Below are 27,355 nucleotides of genomic sequence, written 5' to 3' on the forward strand. Positions count from 1 at the left end.
ATGCTTAAAAAAAAGGGGGGAAAAATAAGCAACAGGCCACCATTTTAAGTCAGTAACAAAATAGTGAGCGTGTTAAGTTGTTAGAAAAAAGGATACAAGTTTAAGACATCTCTGAAAAGCTGATTTTCTCTGGTTTTAGCCACTCTTAAAAATAGAGGGCAGAAATTTAATGTTACAGTGTGTAGTGTTTTAGTTCCAACATTCACAACATATTATAATCAAAATTCAGATCCGAAAACCATTATATTGTAGGATGATGTGTTTCAACCTCACTGGTTTCTGAATATGAACTATTCTAATATTTAAAGACTAATGAGCTCCAAAGAGAAGTTTGGAGAGCAAAGAGGAGCCAGGCTGCAAAAAAGCAGACTATACTTCTGCTGCATGGGTAATATTAGTACACACGTATCACCAGAGTAGGAAAATTACTGGATATATTCTTCATCATGTACACAATACCCATTAAGAACAACAGCTTGACAATGGGCAATAATGACACAGGACGAAGAGTCAAACCAACAAGAGTATACATTCAGAACAATCTATTTTTACCATGAGTGAAAAATTTCATGGCCCCATGAAAGCCAATCTAAAAAGACGCATGTGCGCATGCACACCCCCCCCCCCCAACACACACACACAAACTCAATGAAAGGTAATCTTTGCAGCTTTCTTTCTCCTTCCCTCCATTACTATTAGAAAAAGGCCTGAAGATTCTTTTAAAATGGATTTAAATTTAAAATTGCAGGAATGATATGTTTTTTTGATTTTACTGGGGGTCTTGCTGAGAACATTGAAATCTAGAATAGGTACTCAAAATACACACATAACTAATTTAAGGCAAGTTTTTCTTCAACTGTTTTTTCTGGCCTTTAGATGTAGAAGATGTCCAAGTTTTAAAAAGTCTTACCAAAACAAACAAGTCTGAATGTTGGTAGGTCTTAAGCCAATTCATTTTCTAGTCTTCCATGAAAGATGGAAAAGACCCAAACTTGAATTCTTTATGCAACAATAAAGACCTCTTAGAAAAGTTCAAATAAAATGAAAAATTAGCTGTTCATATTCATGTATCAAAAAAGAATAGTACATTCTTTCTATATTTGCATGTCCTCTTCACTTATTCAGAAAGAAGTATGTCAGGGCAATTCTCTTCTTTATTAGTAGGGAAAACTTCTCACCCACCAGTTAAGCATGCAAGTCCTACTTCAGTTATGCTCCAAAAAGGGGGAAAAAATATTCCTAAGCTATAGCATCATTCTTCCTTAAAAGACATGTGAAAGAAACTTACTCTGCACAACTGATCTACAGAAAACAAGTATTTTGACTTTATAGGTTGGCCCCATTTATTTTCATTCACATAGTAACAAAAAACAAATCACAATATCAAAACAAATCTTTGTCATCAGCTGGGAGGAGAAAAAAAGATCACCATCTCAAAGCTATGCTAGCGGATGGAAATGGAACTTTTTTAAAAAAAAAAATCATAGTGCAACAGAGCATCTTCATATCGACTTCTAAAGATATTTTCAAAGTTGTCATTTGTGAATTAAAGCATCTGGCATTAATAAAAAGAAGTTATATAATTAACAGAGTAGTAAAAGTTAAAGACAATCAAGACAACAGTGAGAAGTTTCAAAAAGGTCCCTAATTCCACAGGGAAAGATCTTGGTAAAAACATCAGTTATGTTATTTATGAAAATTCCTTATTAGTGTGGAAAAATTAAATCTGAAAACTACTTACTGAATTCCATTTTTATTAATATACATTTCATATTACCAACAGAATTCATGTAGTTTTTCCCCCTCAGATAATCAGTAAGTTGAAGGGGATCTATACTTTAAAAGTTCACATGACAGGATTCTTGAACGGCATTTTGGTACTGGGCTTCTTCATCGAGCTGAAGATTCTAAACAAAACAAAATCATCATCAAAACCAGAAATATACTGAAGATGTAGCATATTCCTTAGTTTAATTGTATACTTTCTACATTTTTACATAGGAAATGCTACCTGGATGAAGACTCTCCATTTATACATGTATTAGACTATTGTCTGATAAAACTTTTTATTTAACAAAGTACCAAGAGATACAAGAAACAGGAGAAGAATCAGATGAGTGAGACCCAGCTCATTAAGCAGAAGAGTCCAGCTTATCTCCCTGGCTCAATTATGTTACAGAATAGTCAGCTCAGGGGAACAGAATGTGTCTTGCAGTTCTTATAACAGGGCTCCCAAACAGCCATAACATTTTTCTATCAATAAAAACAAAATGCAATCCTCAGACAACAGTAATCATAGATTGTTGAGAACATAGTACTTAAAATGAAAAGCAAACGTATCACAAAAGGTGGGAGGTTAACCTTGCTACTTTTGAAGAGCTATATTCCAAAATGTTCATATGCTAGAGCAATACATCCATTTAGGGCTATTCTGGCAATTTCCCCAAATCAGGATTCCAGTCACCAGTTCTACATCCTCAAACACGCAAGATGCACTCCTGTTGAGGAGCCCAACCCTCTGTACTGATCTCTGAGCTCTTCATTCCTTTGCCACAGGACTTGGGAAAAAAAAAATAAAATACATTCTCTGTGCTTTCCTTAATCTGAAAGGCTGCCTATGCTTCAGATACCATGTGCCCCCATAAAACTCAAAGAGTTTACCCTGAATCCTGTCAAATACTCTGAAGTGCAGCACAAACTCTCCAGCTATCTGATGCAATATGCAAAACTAGCTCGCTGGCTTGATTTACAATCCACCTAACGACTACATCTGCCTATGTAGTTTTGCATCTACTCAAGGATAATTTACTCTGAGTGGGCCTGAAAGAAGGCAATCAAAACAGTGATTTAATGCCACATCTCTTCCCATATCACATTGCAGCCCCTCCTCTACCACATGGAACCAGAGGCTCAAGTAGCATCAGCAGCTAGTCAAGTGGCACTTTGAGTTCTGAGAACTATGATTTGGTTGTTTCCGTCAAAAAATGATAAAAAATATGTCAATAAAGCAAATGAGAATCTACTACGCTTTCCTCTGGAGTGGGAGTAAAACTGTTACAGAAGGACAACAGTTCAGATTGATGACTGAAGTTTTTAGTAGTGTTCTTAATTGGTTCAAAGCATGGTTTAACTGCCGACAACACCTACTGCCAGTAACATTTAATGTTGATAATGGAAAAAGCTAAAGAATGCCCAGGCCTACTCCTCAGTTGTCAGCATTTCCAGACCAAAACCCAATTTGGCCTGAATATTTATTTGGCATTTTATTTATGGAAAGAAAGTTACTACTTATTCCCCCCATCAAAGAAGAAAAGGCTTACCACAAATTCTCCATAGTCAAACTGGTGCCTTAGATTTAGATGGCTAACAAGATTTCTAGTAACCTGATTAGAATCTGCCCAAGGAAGAGATACACAAATAGGACAGATCTAAATTTGGAAGGTGAGGGGAAAGAGAAAATAATAATAAAAAAAAGGTTAATTGTTACACAGAATACACTAAAGACATGCTCAACTAGTCTATTACTTATCCACTACCAAAATATAGTAATGTTTACTTAAAAATCATGAAGTGCTCTTTTTTGAATGTTACACACACTTGAGGAAAATTACATCTCAGTGTGTCAAACGCATTAGTTTGTCTGCTAGGTGTGGTGGATTATCACACCTGCCTAGCACTCTTCTTGCTGATTTCTGTTGTTCTAAATTTATAAGAGAATGATTTTGCACCCTAGTTAGTGTTTGCAAGGATCCTTCTCTCTACTTATTGGTCATTGCAATCATGGATAAAACATATTTAATACCCAAGATACAAGTGAAAACAAAACAAAACCAAAAATAACAGATTTTTTCCTCCTCCAATCTTTTGATTTTTAGTAACTATAGGTTTTGTGTGAAACAATAGTTTGACCACAAATGGAATTATCTAGAATCAGAGATCTAAATTACTAACTGAAAAGGAAAGGAAAAGTTAAGCTCAAAAACTGACTTTGTTTCAAGATAAATGATGCAGCTATGTCAGAAATGCCTTACAACTGACAGTTATGGCTGACAAGGATTTTCAAATGAAAGTCATTCCTCAATTTAAACATACTGAATTAAGTAATTTCTTTCTCAGAGCACAGTGGACCTTTATAGTTATAGACTAGCTACTGTGCATAGTCTAAAATCCTCCTGCTATTCCACATAATTAGAACAAAAGTAGTTTAAGAATCATACATTAGAAAGCAACTGTACTTACTACAGGAACTATCTGATAAAGGTGTCTATTATTACAGTGGTCCAGCAAGCGCTGTCTAGTAAAATTGGCTTCCTGACACAGGGGGCATTTGAAGGTTGGATGTCCACTGTAAACAGAAATATGCAGGATTAAACAGCAAAGAGTTTTAGAAGTGTTAGAGAAGTGACAAGGTAACAGATGATTTAGTCTTATTTTCCCTTATTTTGAGAATAACCCACCACAAAAAAAAAAAAAAAAAAAAAAAAAAAAAGCTTTTGATATCATAGCAGCACTACTAGAGTTGCATTGCTACTTCTGAAGCAGAATTTTAGTTTAAAATTTAGTATCTGCATATCAAAATGCATCCTTTTGAAGCTTTGACTTTGAAACTTGACTTTTTCTCTTATTACAGCTTCACTTCATTCTTATTTACTGGTAGCATCCTTTAGTTCAAACCCTTCAGTCTGAACCAAAGAACCTAATTCGGTGCTGAGGAACCAAATTCTAATGAATAGATACAAATAAAGAAGGAGTAACATTTTTAATTAATATTTGTAGTAACTTTTTATTAGTTAATAGAAGTTTATAGTATGATTTACTGGGTCTATTTAAGTAGTAACTGTGAAAAAGCAAGCAGCCTACCTTGTATCTCCTTGAAGCATCTGGTTATTAGCCCTCTCTCCATTATCAGATATTGCATCACTCCTGCTACTTTACAAAAAGGAAAAAAAAGAAGGAAATAAAATGAGTATTTTTGTCCTTCACTATCAAGATTTCAAAGAGTATACCGATAACAAGAAAAATCCTCCATTGAGTCTCATGAATTTTAAGGCAAAATATATAATAGTACATATTTTAACTTGTACTACTGTTCAAACTTTTCTTTCCTATCAAGTTATTTCTCAACATTTAGTTACCATGGCAGCTCTTAGTAAAATAGTATGTAATTTAATAGAAAGTAGTACATAATATAATGGATACTTAGTCAACAAGAATTACAGGGTAGACTACATAGCTCAAAGAAAATGCACATAAAGCTTTAAGTTTTTTTGATTTAGGACAACATAATAGTCATTTGACTGCCGTGTGTTTATACAAATCATTTAGAACTTTTAACTCCAGTAAGATACATTTTTTTTACATTGTGTCAAGAATTTACTAGTTCCTAAAGTAAGAGTGACAAACAGGAACATTTCAGAAAGTAAATTTGACTGTACATGCACCTCCAGTTAAGCCAGAAACTGCTCAGGCATGCTGATAATCCTAAGAGTATGAATATTTACAGTTACAGATGTGGTCACAGTAAGGTTTTTTTTCTTTTTAATATAGTTTTGTAATGTTACAAGCAAAGAATTCTACTGTGGCATACTCAATTAGTAGCTATATAAGAATATCCAGACACTTCAGGTAAACATCACTGCAGCTAGTTCTGATAACAGCTTAAATTTCCACTTTCAACACAGTGTTAGGTTGAAACCCAAACACATAAATTCAGCTTGTCGAAAACAAAAAAATAGATAGCAACACATAATAAATAAATAATAAGCTATAAAGGTCTATGAAACTTATATGTAAAAAGAAGAAAAGGGGTTTTCATAAAAACGTGCAAAAAGCAAACCAAGAAACACATCAGTCAGAAAGCATCAAGAATGAAATTCTTCAGCTTTATTGTCTCAAAGTAAGTGGGTAAGCAACATTTGATTTTATGGTATATAAGACATGAGTTCCTTACACATTTTTATGAAGGATCAGTTCAAAGTAAATTCCACCTGAAATCAAAAGCTTACACAGTAACGTTTTGCAATAGGATACCTGCTAAAACAAATTTAGAAAAGGGGAGGGAATGGGATAGGAGGTGAAGGGAACTTCCCTGGGGCTAAATACAATGAAATCTGTTACGTAGCAAGCTGTTCATGAGCCGTGAAGGCAAGAAAGGTGGTGGTAATACTATGCAATCTTTAGAAGACCTCCTAGAAGACATTCAAACCATCATCTAGAAGAGTTTTCTGTATGTTGAATGAAGAAAGAAATTTAGAAAAACTGACATTTTTTGAAGCATAAGAATATAGACAATAATTATTACAAAAAGAAAGTGTGTCCTGGAAAATAAAGCTTTCCTTCTAGTAAAAATTAAATACATAAATAAATAAATAAAAATAAAAAAGAAGATACGTTGTTATACGTAAAACACCCTGATTACCTGTTCCCAGTTGAATCTTGGGAAATCTGTAAGTTTGGTATAATAGAAGAAACTCCATATTCATCTTGATACTTCTTACATGTTTTATAGTGCTGCCTCATCCATGAAAATCTAACCTGTAAATAAAATGTCAAATTACTGAAATTATACTAAATAATCCAAGGACAGGAAGATAGAATAACTCTGCCAATAGAAAGTAATGCATGTAAAAATTGTTTGGACATCATATGCAGCAGAAATCAGAATTGACATCTCCCTCTCAAGATGAGCACTTCCTTTCCAAACAAGGAATCTTCAACTTTTTTCTGCAGTCTCTACCACTCTATGAGAACGAAGAATAATCCCATTCCTCAAACACCAGCCAGCCAGGCAACTGAGAGTACTCAGTGTTTTTGCTCTTGAGATAAAAAACTCCATTTGACTGAAAAGTCACAGAAACTACACCTCCTGCATAGAAGATAAGTTACTGATGAGCTACTGGGGGTGGGGAAGTGAGCTTGGAGGATGGGATAAGCACCACTGCTCCTTCAGTCTTCTCTAATCTGCTGTTGCTTTGTGCAGACTCCAGTCTTTTTGCTTTAGGTGCATTCTGAGAACATCTAACTTCATGGGGGGGGGGGGGGGGGGGGGGACAGAAAGAGGTGAATAAACACCAACTTCAAGAACATCCACCCAGATTAAGTGCAAGATAAGACAATGAGCTGCTCACATCAGTCAGAACACAGCTGTGCTAGACATGCCCTAAATCAGAATTTCAGGTCCAATGGCACTGTCAGATAGAACCTATGGGTTTAGAAGCCCTACAAGACCCCCCCATCTTGCATGTCTGTGCCTAAACTATATTCAGGTTCTTTTGGGGATCTGTTTTGTTCTTCCTTCCAGTTTACCAACTTGTTATTGTTTCTTTCTCCCAGCTTTTTTGTTCTCCTGAGTCAGGTGGAACAAACTAAGGAGCTCAGCTTTCCAGTAGGGCTAATATTCATGCCAACAGAACTAAATTCCAAGTGAAAGGAAACTAACACGAACTGTGGCTGAAATCTTGGATCCATTTATGTCAGAAGAGAGATTATTGTTATTTCAGCTGGGGAGGTGTGTCAGGATTTCACCCAATGTTCTGAAAATAGTGATTTCTTCACAGGCTGCAAGTAAGCAGACTGATATTTTTCAAAGCAAAAAAATACATATTGGAAATTACATATGATCCTATGTACACTGTGAGTAACCAATACATATTTGCTGGGTTTTGTTAATGACATTTTACAGTAGTTCTTAGAACTTTCACTTCCCTAGTGAAAGTTTGAGATTTTTTTCCGTCTATTCTCCAAATTTTGTTTTCAGTGATCCAATTTCTGTTTTCCTAGTTTTATAGCTATATTCAGTTTTCTCATCATTTCAGAGAAAAAGTTTGACACTCCATGTAAAACACTGTTATAGACAATCCACTGTCCTCTTTTAGCTTATATTTGTTAGTCATACCTAGCAGGCATTGCATGCCTAGTACCTGCACAACCTATACAAAGCTAATTTCTACCATCTGCTGTAAGCTTTTTACCTACAAGGTATGAATGACACACAGTAAGTGTGTGCAGAATTAGGTCAAAAGTTAAAAAAAAGAAAAAAAAAAGTTGTCCAACTCTTCATAAAGTTTTACTCTACCTGCTTTTCACAGCATCTACAGCCCCCAGAAGCTTTCTTCATATTGTTTTCAACATCTAGAGCCCTTTTGGGATATGATCTTTCCTTTTTAGTCACACTCCCCCGGCAGAGAGGACAATGTGTTCCACTTTCTCTGATAGCTGTCAAGAAGCACTTCCTGCAAAACCTAAATTGAAAAAGTTATCACAAACACAGATTAGCAAAGGAAAAAAAAGTTGGATAGTTTGTGTTTAAAGAGAGCTGCATGATTATTAGGAAAAAGTTGTATTTTATATATATATATATATATATATATATATATATATATACACACACATATGTCAGAATAAAAGTCTGCTGAATATAAATCCAGATTGACCATTAATCAGATTATTGATAAGATCATTAATGAGATCATTGATCATTAATGAGACATTAAACAGTGCAGCTGGCATGATACCACAAAAAATTTTATCAGTAACTCCTGTTTATTGTCCTTGAGCAAAATAAAAAAAATAACACAAAGCTTTAAGTGTTCCTGAAGATTTCCATTCATAAGCTTTTGTGTTTCTCCTTACCAGTGTACAGATCACTTTCTTTTCCTTGAAGCAGTGTTTATCAACTGCCAAAGTTGTTTTGATTTTTTTTTTTAATACAATCTATTAGGTTGTACTTAAATGTTTCTCTAGGGGGAAAAAAAAATACTTTCCACTGTGAGCATAAAACCTGGGAGAACAGCTAAACTATGGTAGTTTTTCAAAAACGAACTGGGAACTATAAAGTTAAAAACACAAGCTCAGTTAGATTTGTAAGATGTTTTCAACTGCAGCAAAACTTGGTGATCGTTCACAGGACTGCCAGAAATGTGCAGATTTGGCTTTTTAAACTGATTAGTCCTCATTCACTACAAAATAAACGGGTAAGGAAAAAAATAGTAATTGAAAAAGAAAACCCTCAAGTAACACTTCAGCTGCAAGCTTTAAACTGCGCCCGTGGCAGAGCTGCGTCCGCCCAGGGCAGCCGCCCGGAGCTCAGCTGATCCTGCGCCTCCTCCGCCGGGGCAGCCGCTCCAGGCCGAGGCTCGGGGAGCGGGGCAGGCGGACCGCGGGCGGCGCACGCAGAACCGCCGCCGGCGCTGCCAGGGCGCAGGCGGCCGGCGATACCCACACATGCTGGCAGTTCATCGTCCTCACGGGCGTTTTGAACACCTCCTGGCAGACGGGACAGTAAAAGTCATCCTCGCTGAAACACACCGCGCCGCCTTCCTCGGCCATGGCAACACGTCCGGGCCTCTCTGTGGGTGCGGCGACAAGGAAAACTAAATAAATAAATAAATAAATAAGAAGTCCCGCCCCGGCGGTCGCCGCTTGGCGCCGGAGGGGCCGCGCCGCGGGCGGCGGGCAGAAGATGGCGGGTGGGCACCTGGCACCAGGTGGGAGGCCGGGCCGGGCCGGGCCGCGGGGCGGGCGGGGCGGGGAGGGGGCCCGGCGCGGCCCGCCCCCTCCCGGCCGCCCCGCCGCCACCGCCCCGCTCCCCGCCGCCCCGCTACCTGGCGGTGCCCGCCGAGCGAGCGCCTGGGCCGGCCGCCGCCGCCGGAGCGCGTCCGAGCCGCTCAGGCGCAGCGGCAGCCGCGTGCCATGCTGCGCCCAGGCCCCGCCGCGCTCCCGGGGGGCAGGGGCGGGACCGGGGCCTGGGGCGGGACCGCGTTTCCATGGCGATCGCCTCCCGCCCCGGCGGGACTGTTATGACACCACTGGGCCGCCCCGCCCGGCAACGGCGCCGCCCCGCCGCCCGCGCCGCCGCCGCGCGCCTCCCCTTCCCCTTCCCCTTCCCCTTCCTTCCGCAGCGCCGCCGGCGACACGGGGCCTGTGGGCGGCGCCGGCGCCCATGTGAGCGGCGCGGCCGGGCTTCCCCGCGGGCTTGGGCGCCGTCTAAACGGCTCGGCGGTCGCAGGGGCCAGCGCCGGCCGGGGCGGGGGGAGCGCGGCCCCCGGCGCGGCTCCGCTACGCGCCCGGCGCCGCCTCCCGGCAGGATTTCGCCGCGGCGGTTTGCCGGTTAAAAGCTCCCCGGCGCACCGAGGGGGCTGGAGGGAGGGAGTGCAGCTCCTGGCAGCCGGGTTTCCGCGCGGGGCCCTTCAGGTCGCGCTCTGGCTACGTCCTGCTAAATTCGTTTCCCCTTTGAACCTCCTGGCAGCGGAGCAGGGAGAGGCCCCGGAGCAGCACAGACCCCCAGAGCGGCTGTGCGCGGCCCTTAGCGAGCGGGTCTGGGGTTAAGAAAAACCCCCACGACTAACCACACTGAACTGTGGGCACCTTTCATTCAGGTGATGGTAGCTGATGAAAAGTATGTGCAACTACCTGCCGGTGTGGAGCCGGAGGAGAGCGGTCGCAAACGGCTGCTGCACAAATTGTAAAGCACCAAAGCTCGCTCTGGACTCTTGATGACAAACTAGTTGTTCAAACTTGAAGGCACTCACAAAATCATTAAACAAGTTTAAGCTGCGTTGTGACATTCAGGAGCTTCAATTATTAACTAGGTGAATATTTTTCAGCTGCCCTTTCAGTCCTAATAAATTTAGGACTTTATGTCAGGAAAGCCTTACAGGTGTTAAATGTTCAACACCAGTATATTGATGAAACTGGATTTTGCTAATATCTCTGCCTGAGAAGAGCTGAAGCCTGCACAGAAGAACAAAGCACGTTTGCGCGCTTTGCTCTCCTGTGTGGAAATGCTAGTGGAAACGCACACTGCTTAGCAAGGAGGTGACTATCTGCGCTAGCGGAAAAGGTTCAGACGATTTAAGGCAAGACGACCCCGTGTAGCTTGCCACAACCTATTCGAGAATGCATCTGATACGTCACTGCAGTGAGCTGGATGTTATCCAGCATAAGCATCTTATCCCTGTGGTTTCGAGCAAGACAGACAGGGTAACTGAGTGATTTACTTTCCATGATGTATGTAGGCTCCAGGTATGGAGCACTTTTGTGCATACATGTCCATCATCTATACCAAGAATGTTTTTTTTTACTGTGTCAAAGATTTAATTTCTTACGGTAAGAGAAAAATAAATTGCATTTACATATACGTAGGTTTTGAAAAGGTTAGTTTGGGACTTTTCAGAAAGTCAATTTTTTAATTGACTAATCCTAGCAGTAATTTTAGGTGCAGTTTTAGTGATATTAGTGATGTTTGGTCCATAAATTCTACTGCCTGAATTATACTAGCAAAAACTCTTAACAGTAGTGCAGTGGTATTTCTGTCTGTGCACTTTTTCTAGAAGGAGGAACTATGATTATATTATTACAGTGGTGTAATTACATTATTGATTTTCTCTGAGTAGAGAAGACTTTGGACCTGTTATGTACCTCTAGCACTGATCTCCCTTGAATGTGGCTCTTGGCAGATAAAAAATAAAAAAAATATTGGCAGTACTTTAGAGAGAAACAGATTCGTAGTGCTTATGTTTGTACATTTGTCCAATTTGTAAAGGTTATTTTAATTCATACTGAATCTAAGATTCAGGGTTAGGCCTGGTCTCTCATGGAAATCAAAGATGTGAGGCAAGGGCTGAGGAATCACCTTCAGTATCCCTGTCTCCCTATCTGCAGTGGGAATGCAGCTGGCTATACCCCTTGTAGATGTTCAGATCGCCCTAGGTAGGGGGATCCCCCTCTCTCCAGTCTGAGATTAGGTTTCTAGGTAGGAGAGAGAGTACAAAACACGAAACCCTGTGGCTCACTTATGCTTGGCACTACAAAACTGTTCAGGCTTCAAAGTGTTCTTGTACCTGCCAGTGATGAGCAGCAAGATACAGGTGAAGGATTTGTCTATGTTTCCTTATTCAGGATCCATCACCATTATTATTGGCTCAGTTTTGCTGAAAAATGGTAATATCGCCCATGCAGCTGGCTTTTATCCTTAAAAAAAGGCAGAGACCCAATTAAAGCCAATGGTTGCACTAACTACCTTCTTTCTAGACCATGTCAAGGCAAAACTTGAGTCCCTTTATGTACTGGGACATCCAAAATGATGAGTGGAAGCATCTCTGAGGTGATGGGCACAAGAAGAGTGTTAAGTCATCTGTGTCGGGACATTTACTGCCTGTTCTTCAAGCCAGGAGAAAATCTAGTGCCACAGGGCAGGACTGCCCGGGCAGGGCATCTGCCAGAGAGGCCAGCCCTGGGCATTTCAGGCATTGCAAATGCGTCCTCTCACAGCTGGAGCTGTGCTAGCTGACCAGGGCATTGCCCTCCTCCTCCCTGCTCTTCAGGGAGCCTGCAAAAGGTTAGCTGAGCTGTTCACGTGGACGCTTAGCAGGGGCTGGGCTTGCAAAGAGCTACTGTTTACACTGATTAAGTTTGCTTTTGTCTGAAATGAAGTAGGAAGCTGAGCCTGTAGATAGGAGGAGGCATTAGCAGCCGGTGACAGCGTAAGTATGCGCTCTACAACACTGTAAGCACAGTCAGGAGGTCATGTAATTTCTCCTTGATTGAGTAAAAGGCCTGCTGCTGTTCTTGCTCTGTTCAGAACATTTTTGGTACATTTTTTTGTGTGTCAGTTATGACGATATGTACCACAGCTGCACAGCTAACTTTTGGCGTGTTCTATCCATGTGTCTGTGAAACTATATTAAAAGGAAGAATTACAGAAGCCTCCACTGAGACCCTATAAAACTTTCTTGTCTTACTCATTAGAAGGGAAGCCGAATGGCCTTCACCTGCAGCATGGTGGGGGCTGGCATACATGGGTTTCCAACTATAAAGTCATCTTATATGACTTGAGGCAAGTATGCCTTTATTTCTGTTTCCCAATCTGTAAATGGGGAGCAGTTTTTAGTCATTATATAGGGGTGGTTATGAAGTTTAACTACTCTAAGTAAAGCAGGCTAGGTCCTCTGAAGGCAAGTGTTAAACAACAGCTAAGATTTATTACTAGAAGAACATGATAGGTCCATTTGAACTTTGTTCAGGAGATCTGCAGTATTTATTGATTAGTAGCTTTTGGCGGGGGAAGAAATTGTGCTGATGACCTCAGGGAAGTAAACTACAAGAAGATGTGTGTGAAGGCATTTGTGCTGTTGCTTGAACGTTATTGTAAATCTTGATCCTTTAATAAAGCTATGCCCTTGAAGCTGACAACTAGTATGCCATGGAGCAATATATAGCATGGTTCCAGCCTTGTAAATCTTGCACAGTTTTTGCCATTGAGATAGACAACATGTAAAAATAAATCGGGCTGCTGAAATTTATTAAACACATTTATTTGAAGGAAAGCATTTTAAATTAGATTTCTTAGATGAAGCCAGTGGCTCTACCAACTTTTTATTCCTCATGATAAAACATATTTGTGAAATGAAATCTCAACACAGAAAACTTATAGAATTGTTCATAAAATTCTGTGGTTTGCTGGTGGCAATTGCTACTGAAAGGGCACACTTTAGATAGCCTGTGTACAACCATTCTGTTGGTTGCCTTTTTGACAGTAGTGATCCTCCTATAAGGATAGTGTGTCTCCTTGTCAGCTTGGAAGTGGTAGGTATTTGGAATTCTGTGGGAACTGTCAGAAATTTAAGGGGGTGTAGGAGGAAGGAGTAAGAGAAAGTTGTATAACTGCACAGTGACTGGAAGGTGCCATGTGCAAGGGGAAGACTATCCCTTGCTTTTGCCCAGTATATTTGTATCATTACCTACAGACAACATTTGCAGTCACAGACTAAATGGAGAAGAACATTCCAGAGGAAGTAACTTACTAAGAAATACGTACAAAAAAATTCAATAAATTTTTGAAGTGCAGGGAACCATAAGTCCAAATATTTATATATCAGTCTATTTGGCCCTTTGACTTACGACAGAACAGAATTTTTTTAGTTACTCTTAAAGTGAAATGATCCCACAAGTTCCACACTGGACTAGTTCTGTTCATCTTTCTAACTGATGAATTTTCATTTTCATTCAAGGACAGATCTTAATAAGGAAGCAGGGAGAATTTCCCAGGCACATGAAACATTGAATCTTTCTGTCTCCCAAATGGAAGACTTTCCAATTTCAAAAGGAACTAGTCAAGACCTAAAGTTCACTAGGCATTTCCTTGTTAACATATTACCAATAAGCTATTTTAATCGGTGTACATGTTTCTATGCAAAAATGTGAATTCTAATTTCTTACAGATTAACTGCATCTTTGAAAAATACTGTATTAAAACTGTACATATATATGAAAACGTATTAACTTTAGCTTTCTTACAAAAATTAGATAAAATTTGTTAACTTACATGGTAAGAGAATACAGGTTAGTTAAAAGACCCTGTCAAACACTTCAACAGGTTTTCTTAATCATTATTTACTCACTTTTTTTTCCCCAAGATGGCTTTTACTTACCAATTTTGCTAATTATGACCCTCATCTTGCAAACACTGTAAATGAAACATGCGCACATTCCTATGGGGTTAATACTATTCTTGACACTAGATTTTTGTTTTGTTTTGTTTTGTTACAATTTGTTTGGTGCTGTAGAATCGGAAAAGCTGTTGCTTGTTATCTATCTCTAGCACTGCACTGTTACCATCAATATTTTGAGAAACTGGCCTGTTTGCAGAATGTAGTTGCAAACAACAAGAGGGCTGCTGTAAAAGTCAATGTGTCCATACACTGGACACAGAGTGAGCTCAAGCAAACAATGACCATTCCATCGGAGGTGGAGAAAATAACAATATTTTCTTGTTTCCTTATTTTTAAAACATTTTTGGACTACAAAATTGAAATTTAATTAAAAAAAAGAAGAAACAAAACAGTGCTTAAGAAAAAACATTCTTAGATATAAGCAGGTTGCTGACATCTTATTAATTACAAAAAGCTAGACTTTAATATTCATGGTTAACCACAGAACACCTTCCATTCTTTCACAGGACTCCTTACATGCTGTTTGGATAATTTACATTCATGTATCCTAAGAATGACCTGTCTAGAACTTTTTCAACAAGAACTTCTTCAACAGCGTTTATGTCTTGAAAGAAAAAAGATATTTTATTGAGTATCAAGATACCAATTAATGTGTTTATAGATATATTTTTGACTGCTTAGTCTAAAATCAACAAAATACTGGTTTCAGTGGGTTCTCATCCATGTTTGAACTTAGTATTTGTTGTAGTATTTATTAATTTTTGTCCAGCTTACTAATCCTTGGTGCTAACTGCAATGTAAACTAAGAGAAATTGTTATAAGACTTAAAATAGGTAAAGGAGAATGTCAAATGCAGACAAACCGATAGATGAACTGATTATGCAAAACCAAACAATTCTAATTCTATTTATTAAAGAGCCCAATTGTGGTGATGCATATTACATTGTTACATATATAAATAAATACTCAAGCTATACTTTATGAAGATAAATGTGTGAGTTGTCATTAAAATGTGATCATACATACATCTGTTTTGTTATGTGCATGAAAATAATGATTTATATCTTTATTTGGGATCTTGTCTGGGTAGGTATCAAACAAATATAGGAGATCATTAACTAATGCTCTTGAGAAACTCCCAACAGTATGCTAATACTTGTGATCCATTTTGCAAGTTACAGTCCATTAAGGTAACAAATAGGTTCAGCACCTTTCAGGATTCAAGTAAAACTGTGTTGTCTTAAGTTCTCATAGAATAAAAATGGGTTGTTTAAAACAACTTTCATTTGAAGTATATGGCTTTTTCATTAGATAGTAACAGAATGGAGGATAGAATATGTTGGCTTCTCTGCGTATTAGACTGTGCTGTTTCCATAAACATCTGCTACACTTTGTGACTTCTTAGTGCACCTTAAGCATGATACTCTAGCTTCTTATTCAGTTCTTTTCATGATTCCTTGATTGTAAAAGACGTGGAGGAAAATACACATAAAGAAATCAAGCCAGTAGCTTGCAAATATCATTACTCACTATGTAGTCTTCATAATAGAATGTATGTCTTAGCTGAAGATGCCTTATAAATTTTCTGCTGCAATAGCTTGGATCTCTCTCAGGTGTTAAACGACAAATTGGACAAAACTATAAAAAGGGGAAGGAGGTATATATTGAGTTTTCATCTTTGTGTTCTTGCAGAAGAAAATACTGTGTATTTAAAAAATAGAAGTGTGAAGTAAGTGGAGCCATTATGGCCGAATGGCGTACTCTGAGCAACATGAATACTGCTAGGTACAATGTACTTTCAGTCCAGCTGTCAATTATGTTAATCTCAGCTGTGCAATTTGCGTTTATAGACATCCCAGAGATCGTTAATCTATGCACATCTCATGGTTAACTCATTCACTTCTACTGGCTAACAGAATAACGATGCAAAAGCTTTTCTTGAACTCCCAATCACTCTTTGGCTCATAGACTGCCTGAAGAAAACATACAGGATTTCTCTGGTCATCAATGACAAATTAATTCATCTGTGCACCTAAAACAAAAGTGCCCTAAAGCGCTTTATCAGAAGAAAGTGAATTATTTTCTGTCAATGGATTCTCTGTAGTATCAATAAGAGTTGCAATTGCTGTAACATGTATTTCTTCAAGCAATATCATGAAAACACTATGTGTATACTAAAAAGATGTTTACTGTGAAATATACCATGTGTGAATATACTTGTGTATAATAAAATCAGCTTTACGACCTACTATGATAATGAACATGATACAAGACACCAAGTCCTCTGCCTTTCTTAGAACTAACAGCCTGATTCATTTATTTTAGCATTTATTCTAACGTTTGAAAGAAGAGGTTGAAACAGCTGGCCAGAATCTCTTTATAACCCAAATCCAAATCACAGAAATAGGATCAAACATACCAAAACTTAAAATATACCCTAAAATGATCTCAGAATTCTAAGGAAGGGTCAGTGTGTCACAGAAGACAATGAAGTATTTCTCGCAGCATCTTGCCACGGTTTGCTTTGGGTTAATGGTGTAGTGTCTCTACTTTATATACTAACTAAAGGTAGATTCAGTACATGTAGTTATGATAGCAATATGAGTTAAGGATCACTTTTTCAGTTCTGAGCTTATGATTATTTACATTATTTATGCGCAAACACAGTTCTGACTATTGGTTTTTGCATTAGATTTCAAAGAAATGTGCAGCAGAACAGAGTGTAAGGCTGTATATGCACGACTCTGGAGTTAATAAAGGAGTATTTTCTAAGTTTTAAGGCTTAATCTGCTCCGCAACTACACAGAGCAATTATTGATGCATCTATTCTAAGTGGAAAAAAATAACAGCGTATAGTCTGAAAGGTATAATACGAATTATTGATAGTTATTTCAGTTGACAAAGTAAATGCAGAGTCCAATTTTAAAATACATAATTTGTCAAAATATAATTTGTTAAAGTATTAACTATGATAAAGGTGAACACAACATACATTTACGAGCAATTGTTTTCTTTATTTTACTCAAAACTCTGACTACAAGCTAACTTACTAATTTGATCACAGCTAAAGTAATGGAAAGCTAAGCTGCAATCTAAGAGCAAATGGAGTGGGTTGCCCCCATCCCACCCACTGAACTAAATGGAAGTGTTGGTTGATCTGTATACAAGGCATTCAGTTGTAACCTCTCAAAGATCTCTCGTGTGGCACATTAGAACTTGAATATAAAGTGTCTAAGCAAATAATAATCAAGGAAGTAAACTATACTTGCTGAAATTTTGGTCTGCACATTATAGGTCTCAGTCCTACTAATTGATTTGCACAGTGAGACCTCTCAGCCTACCTGAGAGTTCAGAGTTAAGCTGATTAAGTTAAATTCACATAAAAAAAATATACCCTACAAAATACTCCTGCATGTGCAACACAAGCATTTCTCCAATTGTAACCCAAAACCCCAAACCCAAAAGATCAGAATAGACAGAGAATGTTGCACATGAAGCTGTGTTAGGTCAGAGGAAAGAAATGGTACACATGCAAATAAAAAGCATGCAAGTCACTTACAATCTTGTAAGACTGATTGCCTTTGCCTACTGGAAAAGCAAATAATTGTTTAAGGGGCCAAACTTTTTTTTGAAGGATAAGTAACCTTTTTCTGTATCAATTGAAAGACTTAACACCATTTTCTAGTGCTCCTACCACTGCTCACAATGATAGTACTAATATTTTATGTATTATGTACACAGTCACTTGTCTGAGACGGAAGGGCAGAGAGAATGAATATAGGTATGCTTTTCCTCCACTGCCAAAGCCAATTAAGCAATCAATATGTTTTCTGTTTGCCTATTGTTTTTTATCAGTAATGCCTACAATTAAAGAGAATTAATCAATTTAACATGTGAATTTAATAAAATATATACTTGTGCACAATGCCACTGCTCTCCTTTCTGATCTGTGGTAGGTGAGACAATGGTCCATTAGATCATCCTCATCTACTTTGCACTCGCAAAAAGGACAAGAATATCTGTGAATAAGAGGTAATATATTGTTAATAACTGCAAATCATGTAACTGATACATTTTTAATACTACAAATAATAAAATAGTATTTAGATTTCTTTGGCCAGATGTCACTAGAACACTTTTTTTTACCACTGCGAAAACATAGCATGGGCTTATGGTATGTACCTGGGTATAATGTATGTATGCTACACTAGCAGAAGGTCAACCTTGCTAATGTGCACTGAACACTGCAACAAAACTGTGCATATGTCAGGATATTGATCCCACAAAGCGTTAACGTAACCATTACTGCACAATAGAGTGGATAAAATACTGAATGCTACAGCTAAAGACGTTTGATAAAAATCATCAGTTTAATTAATACACTGTGATACACTTGGAGACCAAACCAGTAACTCTCTGGAGCCCTCCCTGAGTATTGAAACTTTTTTGCAGCAGATTGCTACTTAGTTATCAGTACTTAGTATGGTCTTGTTACCTGGTGAAGGCAATGGTTTCACATTAGTACAATTTTCAATTATGGATGCATAAAAGGTCTAGTTTTTCTAAGCATCAGAAGAATAGCTAAGAAGTATATGAGTCTTCTTAGCGAACAATCTGAATTATATGTCGTTTAGGAACTCAAATAGCAAAGAATATAGGGTCTTTAAATCATGTAAGTCATTGCATTAAAGACATTTTAATAACCATATCAAAAATTGTTCCTAATCTTCAATGGAAAAAAAAACTAAAATCCATTGAACTTCAAGAACTCAGTTGTTTTAGAATTGTCTATTGATACCTAATCAATTGATCCAGCAGAGCCTACCCTAAAAGAGAATGAAAAGGGACAAGGAATTTTGACTTTTGACATACATATAAACATTTGGGGTTAGTTTAGCTCAGTTAGTTAGAGCGTGGTGCTGCTAATGCCAAAGTCACAGGTTCATTCCCCGTACGGGCTACGCTGAGGGTTGGACGAGATGATCTCCAGAGGTCCCTTCCAACCTTACCATTATATGATAAGAAAAGCTGTCAATCTTCTTTAGGGAATGCCACCAATTTACCACTATTTCCCTGCTAACATGAGTTACACTTGAAAATTATTTGTGAAGAACAAATTACTAGAAGATAGCCAATAACATTATTATTCACCTTATTCCATTCTGGAAATGACCAATATTTTCATAGAGTTTTATCTGAAAGCAAATATCTTTCTCCTCTCATCCCCTAAGAAAAATAGCAAAAAGCTGCTACTTGTATTTTTAACTTGTCAAAATACTGTTGTATCTACAAAATTGGCCTTATGGACCTAAAGTCTATCAAAAAAATGTAAGATGCAATCAAAATATATTAACTCGTTCTCATACATAAAAAAAATTAGTTGCCATTTTAAACAGTAGTTGAATATAATGATTAGAAATATTAGAAGTAGATTCATGTTGTGTTCTATGAAATAGAAACATGTTCCAATAAAAAAAAAAAATCAGGGAAGATATTATAATTCTTTTTCCAGACTGACTTTACTACATTGAGATAATAAATTCTAAAGTATGTTCGCAATGTCATCATCACTAAGGTCTACTTTGTTACTGCATCTCCAGGCTCCTGTAGAGGTCCATATGTTTTTATATATTGTTCAGAAGTTCTTAAATGAACTCTAATGTCACTCAGACATACCTAGGCAATGAGAAGAAGCAATTTATTATGTTTTATACCATGAAACATATAATTAATACATCACTCAAAGTTTTATAGCTCAAAGCCTTACTTCAACATCATGGCTAAATCTAGAGAAAAGCTCATGAATACACGATTCCTTCTATTAACTGGCCCAATTCCTCCAGCATTATGTTATTGAGTCAGTATTGCTCTCATTTGCTTTAGGATAGTAACAGTCTTCTTACGAGAGCAAAATGAATTAGAGTGAAGAAATTAGTTTGTGGTGATTTTGTATGTTCCTTGGATTGACCCTTCATATTCTGGAATGACATTTTGGAGTTAGTATGGAAACACTGCTAGCTTGGGTGGGGAGGGGGAACCCTCCCACTTAACATCTTGCTCCATCATCATGGTGCAAATCCAGACCAACTCCAATAAAAACAAAAATTTGCCAACTCGAAGGCCAAATTCTGACCTCAGTGAGGCCAACAGCAAAATCTCCATTCATTATGTGTAAGATTTGGGTTTTATATTGATGCTGCTACTAGCTATCCTATTTCCTTTAGTTCAGACCCTTTTTATAAAAAAATCTTATTAAGCACAATCATGATGAGCTTTCTGTGAAAAGAAACTATACAAATTGACATGAAACCACCATGTTGAGGTATTAAAACCAGAAATAGTGCAAAGATATTTTTATTACTTACAGATCATTTTATATTTTTAACCTTCAAACACTGTGAATGGCCCTGATGAATCTTGGCAAAGAAATGTAAAATAACCCTGCCCTATATGTCTTTTCTATCCCTCTATTAGCAATGATCCTCCTGACACCAGATGTAGCAGAATGAAAAGTGCTCATGCCTCAATCACTTAATTGCAAGTTCCACTGTCCAAGTGGAAACTGCAAATGAAATTAGGTTTATACTAACCCAGCAAACCTTGAATTGATGCGACTGAGGCACCACAGCATTTGCCAGGGGTAGTCTGCCAAATATTAGAAACAACTTGCAAAGATATCTTGATGCTGTAATGCATTAAACACACTCTCCTTTTCTATATGTTAAACATTCAACATATCTTAGTGGTCTCACTGGCAGTTTTACACACAAAATACTGCCAGAACTTCTACAGCCATAGGAAAGATTATAAACCACTGCAAATATCCATCCTCAGGTCACTTGTTGCAGCCTGCTACTGAACATCAAAAAGCCATGCTCAAACTCAGTACTAAGTATTGAGAAGCCCAGCTAAGCCATATGTAGCTCAGTAGTTTTTAGTGTAACTGTTAAATTTGGGCATTTTTGCAAAACTCAATTTTAAAAATAATGAAGTAAAACTCAATATTTAAGTACTGCCAACATGTCACGCTTCATGCATTTCATTGTTAGCTTTAGGCAAAGCTTTCCCAGATATAAAATGCATGGCAAAAAGGCTAAATAACATATAACATTAACAACATATAAACATTCTTGCTACATTTCTCATGTTCGCTGTAATTCCCTAGAACCCTGCAAATAGTAGTCTTTCTGATATTCACACCTTTACTTGGTGTTTTACATTTTTTCAGTATTTTCACACTGCTGCTGATAGACAAGAAAGTTTTAAGGGTATGTTGCAGTTAGCAAGACAAAGGAAATGGCAGAAGCCAGAGACAGATTTAGTCACTAAAAAGAAAACAAGAGACACAAAAATGTAAACTGTACAGTCTCCTTCCACTAAAAAACACAGATATAAATATATGAGGGGAGAGGAAGACTGAAGAGTGTTCAGTGTAACAGTGAGGAAATTCTGGGCCAATGGAAAGGGATACAAAAGTGAATATTCACAATCACACAAGAAAATACTTGTTTTTATATACCTTTACAAATAAACATGTATGAATTAAATCTCAGTTAATTGTCTTTCCTATCCAGATGTGCCCTGCCCTCTGAAGGCCTTGGTACCTTTTGCTCTGCACCTTGTTTTGGCAAAGGTACTTGTGTTCCAGTTAGAGCAGCAGCATTTTGAAATCTGTTTGCATACGACTAAGTGAAGTTATAAAGGCCTTATGTAGACTTAAGAGAAAAGTGGGTTAGTTTACGTAATTTTACTAAATGAGGGGGAAAAAAAATCACACAATTTTACCTCTTTAGTCTGTATTTTAACAGGTCCAGTTGTGGCCAAGGTTTTTACAGTCAGGCAATTCCAGGGGAGGTGGAGAGGAGGAGGGAGTCAATTTGACCTCCTATAGGTTTAGACTTGAACTTAATATGTTCAACTGCACCAAAAGAATGTTTCAGTTCTTCTAGCTATGCAACTTGACAAGTTTAGCAAGAATTGCAAAATCTATTCTTCTATCCTCTTGCTTCTGAGTTTCTCTGTTTAGACATACCCTTAAAAGGGGATCTTAATACTGTCAGTTTTTGTGTACAGACAAGTCTCTAGAATTAGTTAGTAATTAACGTTCAAGGTTGCAAACCTGTGTTTCGCATTCTGAGCAATTTCGGTATATGCTCTTCATCTTCTTGGCAATATCAGTAGCTGGAATTCCTTCAGAAGACAGATAAACCTGGCAGTAAGGGCATGTTCCTGCATTATTCTTTAAAGTTGTAGAAATACAGGAGTGACAGAAGCTATAGACAGAGAAAAATCAAAACAAATGAGAGAAGCTCCCGCAAAACATGCTTCAAGTAAGACAACACACACAAAAAAAGAATCAAAATTTTGCACCTCGTAATGACATTACTGGCATAATGCTGCAGGATCCTTGTTCCTACCACAACCATCTATCACTTAATAGCTATTGCTCAAATGTCAGAAATTCTTCAGATGATATGACAGTAACAAAAGTACTAGTGAATGCTCCTTTTGTCTGCATGGCTTATACACTAGAGATTAAAGCTGCTCCCAACGGGGGTTGCTAGCCTGGCGGTGGACCCTCTGTTGTTTGTTTAGCTGAACTGGTCAGTGCAAAGGGGAATGATACTATGATGATGCTGATCAATTTACTTGCATGGTAAATTCCTCAGTAAAATGTTTAATCTTCAATTCTTCTTTATGGATAAATCTTTAGACTTGGTAATGAGTATCTGGAGTTGCATCTTCCATAGAAAATGTGTGCTGCTGAAGAGCACAATATTTGGCTTCAAAGCAACATCTAGTTTTACATAGGCATGATGCTGCCTATGGGATTAAATTATGATACAAGTTACCCTACGTGGGTGGGCATAGGGGGCAAGAAGGAATATAATGCAGGACCTGGAAATAAGAAAGTGCTTTGGGGAGTTAATGTGGATAGTTCCCTTAAAGCGTCAGCCTAGTGCTCTGCACCCACCAGAAAGGTGAGCAGCATTATGAACTATGAAGACAGGAACACGGAACAAAAAAAAAAAAAAGAATATCACCAATATATAAATCCTTGGCATGTAGAGATAACATACGTAAGGCAATTCTGATCTCTCCTCCTCCAAAGATGTATACAGTAGAATCAGAAGAGGTATAGAGAGTCATCAGAGATAAAGAATTTCTGAAGAGCAAATAGGAAGCAGATGATAACCTGAAACTGGAATAAATGCCAGAGGCACATTAAATCAGGAATAGCACCAAAGCAGGTGAACAGGAAAAAGTTGCTTACTATTGTAACTCAGCTAGATGGCACCAAATTCCCCAGTGGCTGAACTGAGGAAGGTTCTCATGATATCCATGAGCTAACTCGTAACTAATACTCCTAGCAGAGCCTGAGGACAGGACAGAGGAGAAGCTAGTGCACCGGGGATACCTTCCTGTGTTGGTGAGGCACTAACTACCATTTTCTACAAAGGTGCAGAGGAGGAAGTTAAGAGCAAGAAGCCTAAGTACATCCAGACAGACTTGGGTGCAACTAGACAGATCCTTCTCTGCCCTGACCCAAAATTTAAGTGTAGTGCTTAAGAGGATGCAGGTGAAGGGGATACATCCCATTACAGGAGATACACTCTGCTTCAAATATGAGTGGAAGAAGAGGCAAGGAAAGATTAGGGGGCTCAGTGAGAATTAGGAAAGGCTCTCAGCCCAGTAGGCTAAGTTCACTTATTACAGGATATTGTTTATCACAATATTGGCATTTGCAGATTGGGAAATTTTAGAGAAAGCAGCATAAGGAGCTAGTGTAGCAGTCCATTAAAACACCAGCCTGGCTGCAGATGCAATCCACGTGATTTCAGGGGTATCTTTACAGTCTGTTAATATGAATTGGGTGTAGAGATAATGTTACAAGGTTATTGGAAGACTTAAAAAATCCTGAAGATATATTGCTTAAAAGATTCCAGATATTGTTCCTGCAGTCCCTACTTGTGTTAAAAAGGATACTAAAAACAGCAGATAAACTGAGTATCCTGGTATTACTGAAATCTATGCAGCTCTTACTATGCATTCCAGAGCAAAAATGAGGAATCTGTTGCCCATGGGCCAGACAGAGCCTGCAGTATATGATTTCAAAACCTGCCATAACAGTAAGGATAATCTCATTTTTTGTTATTGGTGGATGTCCCGAATATGCATATTGATATGCAGCTTACTATAAGTCTTCCCGAGCCCGCAATTATAATACTCCATGCTACTCCTTAGAAGGAAAAGAATTTGGTTTGTTAAGATTAGCAAATTTCTCAAATATGTGAAGAAATCAGGACTCTGGGAATTGCATTCTGAAGTATTTAGCAGCAGCAGCCATATAGGAAGTGTTTTTATCAGCCAGTTTTGTGGACATCCTGGATAAATTACAAGTCTATCAGAGACTCTCTCCAAGATGATACAAAACACACTGAGATACTTTCTTTTCTCTAAAGCTGCTGTAGCAAAACTGTATAAATGTTGCCTGAATTTTCCTCAAATCTTTTCCCTGCACTGTGAAATAGATTCTAGGAACCCAGAATGAGAAGCAGAATGAGAAAACCTGTCTGGCATGGTACATGGCAGGGTGTACCACACACAATTGTTCAATCTTTACTTCACTGAATAAAGGCTCTCAGTTCCAAATAACTATCTCAGTCAATGTTCAGTTCAAACAAATAAGTTATGTTTAATGTATTTTTTTTAAATAGGTTAGGAGGTTACATGGTCTTGTGTTAGGCCACATAAAATTATCTTGTTGGTCAGATGCCTTATGTTCAGTGATCCAAGGGAACATACAGGCAGGAAGACTGATACAATAAAATATGTAGCTGTTGTCCAAAGAGGGAAAAAAAGTCAACTCTACTAGCTAGAATATTATCAAATGTTACAGCTTTACTAGTAAAGTGAGATCTGCAAGGCCTCTGCCAAGTGAAAGAGCAAGAAATTACAAGAAGTTGATAACGATGACTTCTTTCTAATTAACTTGTGGTTCAAATAGGGGTTTGCAAACATATAAAGCCCCATCAGTATAACAAAAATAATTATGTTTGGAAGTAACTGTAGATAAATTTAGTAGTGCATACTTTGTTCTTTCCTGAGTAGATAAGACATAATGGCTCTCTGATCTAGCTATCACATGGCTTGGACTAGACAAAGGAAACTTACCTCTGTATTGTATGTTTTAGCCACTTCAGTACTCTGATTTTAGCAATAAAAGCAGATTGGATTAGCAGTTACTGCGCTGCTTGGAAAGCTTTTTGTCAGTTAGGGATATGACAGATGAGCCCTGATGAATCTTCCTGTAGAGATTTAAGACATTACTGCCCTTCACTATTCAAGCACAAGTGCAGAGCTGCAGTGCTAATGGGATGGAAGAAGGCCTTTCTTTGCATTAAATTACAGCACCACATCAAGCCAAATTGTAGGGATCTGAAGGGTCTCAGTGAGGGTCACAGCCTGGAGCTGCAAGAAGGGACAAAAGGAAGGATGCGCGCTGCCTGCCAGCTGCACTGGCTTGGAGGAGCTAGCTGTGACTGCAACCAGCAGTGAGCACATTGCCCGTGCTGCATGAGCATGCAGACAGCAGAAATATGCTAATGGGAAGGTGGCAAAAGTCCTTAAACCTCCACAGTGAATCTGCATTTGTGCCCTTCTACTAAATGTCACAGCTCTGCAGCAGAATCAGCAGGAGCAAACTTATGTCCACAAATTCAGTCACATGAATGCAAAATTTAGCTTAAATAAGCCACTGACTTTGCACTGAAACAGAAAAGGATCAGGGACATGTTCTGTTGTGCTAGCACTGCTTGGAGATTTAAATACAGTAGCTTCTAGCAGGGAGATGCATGAAACCATAAATCACTGCAGTTTGTCAGTCGCTCAGACCAGCTAATGCTGGTGTATCTTGCTGTGCCAATTTGGGCTGCTGCCACTCCTGCCTTCCTGTGCTGCTCCTTAGTGAAGGCTGCCACTTCTGTCTCCTCTCCCAACCTTACAGATCAGCAGGAGGGAATCACATGCTTGTCTCTCAGCTACGTTCAGTTTCCACCTTCTTTACCAGTTTAAGCTAAAATGCTAACCTTTGCACCAGAGCTCCTAAGGCACATTCCCCATCTGCCAGCTCTGCTGTGCAGACAGCAACTCCAGCAGAGGAATGGAGTTGGAAGCTGGGACAAAAACATCTCAAGCCACTATAAAACAACTTGCCAAAGCTTGTCTGCCAGTGCACTTAGCAACAGCATTTCTAACATACTTAACAGCCTGCGATCAATCTATAGTAGGATTCCAAATGCAATCTCTTCTTTGGCTATATTGGAAGCCTTCTTCAAATAGCCTCATGGAGTCATGCAAAATGCAATCAAATCATAAATCAGACAGAAGGTGGTATTTTGCAGTTACTTCATGCAAGTATGAATGATTACACAAAGTGCAAAGAGAGTACAGCCAAGACCCAACATGCTCTCTGGCCAAGAATAAACTCTGAATTGTTATACATGATTTGCCCACAGGCAGGTTTTAACTTAGATTATTCCTGTACTTTAGACAGAGTTGAAAAGGTTTCCTTGTTTCCCTGACAAACAGAACACTCTGCTCCAAATACCCTGAACACAGTTCACACATGCTTTCTGAGAACGTCCCCCTTTTAATTACACAAAATATAAATTCAGATTGGTCTTTGCCATTTTGTTTGCTTTCACCATAAAAATCAGTAGCAGGAAAAAAAATGACATAAGGGATTTAAGAATAGATGAAGAATACTTCCACCCATGCATTATATACAAATAACCTACTGTTACTGGCCAGTGATTTGTTCTTACTAACTACAAAAACAATTTGAAAGAATGTCAGGATCAACATCAAACTCCCCTTCACCCTTATCTCGATCTATTTTCTCA

At 38.5% G+C, this 27,355-nt stretch overlaps 2 protein-coding genes across 4 annotated transcripts; both read right to left on the reverse strand.

The window, feature by feature from the left end:
* Positions 1-1,737: 1,737 nt before the first annotated feature.
* Positions 1,738-9,705, reverse strand: RNF138 (ring finger protein 138). 3 transcript variants are annotated; one of them, XM_062570419.1, is made up of 8 exons: positions 9,603-9,705; positions 9,221-9,347; positions 8,075-8,240; positions 6,419-6,534; positions 4,861-4,926; positions 4,240-4,345; positions 3,321-3,428; positions 1,738-1,907 (listed from the first exon to the last, which is right to left on the reverse strand). In XM_062570419.1, exons 2-8 carry the CDS (start codon positions 9,325-9,327, stop codon positions 1,839-1,841), a joined length of 738 nt encoding a protein of 245 aa, XP_062426403.1. In that variant the 5' UTR covers positions 9,328-9,347; positions 9,603-9,705; the 3' UTR covers positions 1,738-1,838. The 3 variants fall into 3 exon arrangements, with proteins under 3 accessions (XP_062426403.1, XP_062426401.1, XP_062426404.1); XM_062570417.1 differs by having other exon boundaries at positions 4,861-4,929; XM_062570420.1 differs by lacking the exon at positions 3,321-3,428 and having other exon boundaries at positions 4,861-4,929.
* A 5,257-nt stretch (positions 9,706-14,962) lies between these two features.
* On the reverse strand, positions 14,963-26,015 carry RNF125 (ring finger protein 125). Its single transcript, XM_062568545.1, has 6 exons — positions 25,861-26,015; positions 22,570-22,723; positions 20,032-20,126; positions 18,379-18,469; positions 15,977-16,088; positions 14,963-15,054 (listed from the first exon to the last, which is right to left on the reverse strand). The coding sequence occupies exons 1-6, from the start codon at positions 26,013-26,015 to the stop codon at positions 14,963-14,965; spliced, it is 699 nt and encodes a 232-aa protein (XP_062424529.1).
* Between the last annotated feature and the right edge of the window lie 1,340 nt (positions 26,016-27,355).

The sequence above is a fragment of the Rhea pennata genome, chromosome 2, assembly GCF_028389875.1.
Source record: "Rhea pennata isolate bPtePen1 chromosome 2, bPtePen1.pri, whole genome shotgun sequence".
NCBI lineage: Eukaryota > Metazoa > Chordata > Aves > Rheiformes > Rheidae > Rhea > Rhea pennata.